This window comes from Galeopterus variegatus, unplaced genomic scaffold, assembly GCF_000696425.1.
Source record: "Galeopterus variegatus unplaced genomic scaffold, G_variegatus-3.0.2 Scaffold649, whole genome shotgun sequence".
NCBI classification, from domain to species: domain Eukaryota; kingdom Metazoa; phylum Chordata; class Mammalia; order Dermoptera; family Cynocephalidae; genus Galeopterus; species Galeopterus variegatus.
The window spans coordinates 423087-425827 of record NW_007726760.1 but is presented as its reverse complement, the minus strand read 5'-3'; the positions used below and the strand labels follow the sequence as shown (position 1 = coordinate 425827).

The 2741-nt window shown below is 39.3% G+C and overlaps 1 protein-coding gene across 1 annotated transcript in view; it reads right to left on the bottom strand.

Moving 5' to 3' along the window:
• MRPL45 (mitochondrial ribosomal protein L45) overlaps positions 1-2741 on the bottom strand; it is a 22848-nt gene that overhangs the window by 13383 nt on the left and 6724 nt on the right. The window contains exon 4 of the mRNA XM_008570975.1: positions 156-254. Coding sequence (XP_008569197.1) covers positions 156-254 — 99 coding nt within the window. The remainder of the gene's footprint in view (positions 1-155; positions 255-2741) is intronic.

Genomic DNA, 2741 nt, shown 5'->3' with positions numbered 1-2741 from the left:
GAACCCTCGGCAGGAGCGCCGCCGTGCTCCCAAGCGGCACACTGTAGCAGTGCGCCACCGGGCCGGCCCTAAAAAATAAATTAAAAAAACATAAAACTGTACCTAGACTAATAGCACTGAGAACAGAATGACTACAAGATAGGGAGTTCACTTACTTGTTTAGACAAAGGTGAGCTTCGATGAAGATATCCTTAGCTTTTTCAGGGAAGTCCTTTGTTTTAAAATTAGCATCATATTCTTTTATCTTCCGGACTCTGTAAAATGAAGCCTGAGAATCACTTCTAAAGAAGACCATACAATTTCCATAACTCACAGCTTTCATTAACTTCCAATAACGTCTGTCCACTTATTCCATAATTGTTTTTTCATTGTGTCAAGTCCTATAAATTCAACCTTCTAAATATTTCTTAAATCAGCCATACTAAAGAAAAACCACGTCTTCTCATAGTGAAATTTCAGAACTCTAGGGTCAAAAAAAATAAAGCTATAAGCACTAAGAAAAAAAAAAACAGGCTTCATAAAAAGGCTCAAGAGTCAGAATGACATTGGGCTTCTAAATAGCAACATTATAAGTTAAAAAGATGGGGCCGGCCTGTGGCTCACTTGGGAGAGTGCGGTGCTGACAACACCAAGTCAAGGGTTAAGATCCCCTTACCAGTCATCTTTAAAAAAAAAAAAAAAGAAGAAGTTAAAAAGAGCAGTGCTTTTNCACACACACACACACACACACTCACACTCACACTCACACACACACACACACACACTCACACTCACACTCACACACACACACCCATAGGTACATCATAGTAAACTACTGAACACTAAAGGAAGAGAAAAAAATCTTAAACACAGCCAGAAACAACAGTAGAAGGACTGGTACTTAAGATTATTCCAGGCTCCTAATGTTTATTTTCATCTCCCTACCAGCCCTGACTTGGTTGAATCAAGAAAAAGTTGCAAATTTTCAAAAGAAACTTATTCAAAATAAGGAAAGGGAAACACATAAAGGATCAGAATGAATTAAGGGATCAGATGGGGTGAAAACAGCAGCCTTTCCAGCAGAGTCCCAACACTGCAGGTGGAACTGAGACAGACCAAACAGTAAAACTCCCAACAACAAAACAAACAAAGAAATAAAATACAAGGAGCTGGCCAGTTGCTCAGTTAGAGCGCAGTGTTATAACACCAGGGTCAAGGGTTCGGATCCCCGTATTGGCCAGCCACTAAAAAATAAAAAAAACAAAACAAAACAAAAAACAATAAAAACTTCCAGAAGCAGGGAGAGGAGTCAAGGACAGCTTGTTACTAATTACTTCCCACATAGAAAGTTCTCTTGGGTTGGCAGGTTAGATCACTTGGGAGAGCATGATGCTGATAACAGCAAGGTCAAGGGTTTGGAGCCCCATACTATCCCAGCTGCCAAAAAAAAAAAAGGTTCTCTCTCTTTAGAATTCTTATCTGAAGGGAAAAAAAACCTATGCAAAAACCAAAAATAAATAAATAAATAAACTTAAAAATAACTTTTAAATAAATTTTTTTTGTATTCTCACATTTATTTTCAATTCTTTTTTTTGTTTTATTTTGTCTTGTCTTTATTGGTTATGAATATTCATGGGGTACAAAGCAAATTGTCACCACTCGTGCCTAAGATGTGATGGCCAGATCCATACTGGCAGCATGTCCACTACCACAAATTGTGATTATACCTTGTGTCCCCTACCCAATTATCCCCTCAATTATCCCTGACCGACCTCCCCATCCCCCTTTCACCACTCCAACTTGAATCCCTAGGTATGTTCTCTCCCTCTGCAAGTCCAACACACCATTTTCTTTCCTTAGAGTACATACGGTATTCATCCCTCTGTGCTTTGCTTATTTCACTCAACGTTAAGTGTCTCCAAACTCATCCATACTGTTGCAAATGGGAGAATTTCATTCTTTTTTATGGCAGAGTAGTATTCCATGGTGTGTATATACCACAGTTTCCTTATCCAGTCATCCATCAATGGACATTTAGGTTGGTTCCATATCTTGGCTACTGTGAACAGAGCTGCGATGAACATGGGAGTGCAGGTATCCCTTTGACATGATGATTTCCATTCCTTTGGGTATGTACCCAGAAATGGAATTGCTGGATCATATGGAGGATCTATCTGTAGTTGTTTGAGAAACCTCCATACTGTTTTCCATAGTGGTCATACTAATTTACAGTCCCACCAACAGTGTAGGAGGGCTCCCTTCTCTCTGCATCCTCGTCGGCATTTGTTATTCTCATTCTTTTTTATTATAGCCAGTCTAACTGGGGTGAGATGATATCTCAACATAGTTTTAATTTGCATTTTCCTGATGACTAGTGATGTTGAGCATTTTTTCATGTACCTATTGGCTATCTGTATGTCTTCCTTTTAAAAATGTCTATTCAGTTCCTTTGCCCATTTTTTAATTGGGTTATTATTATTTTTTTAACTGTATAATTGCTTGAGTTCCTAGTATATTATGGATATTAATCCCTTGTCGGATACATAGTTAGCAAAAATTTTATTTTATTTTTATTTTTTTTTTAATTTATTTTTTTTTCCTTTTTGTCTTTTTTCATGACCGGCAACGGATCGCAACCCTCGGTGTTGCGCCCGCACCTCGCTCAGCCAGTGAGCGGCCGGTCTGTATGTGGGATCCGAACCCTCAGCGGGAGCGCTGCCGTGCTCCCAAGCGGCACACTGTAGCAGTGCACCACTGGGCCG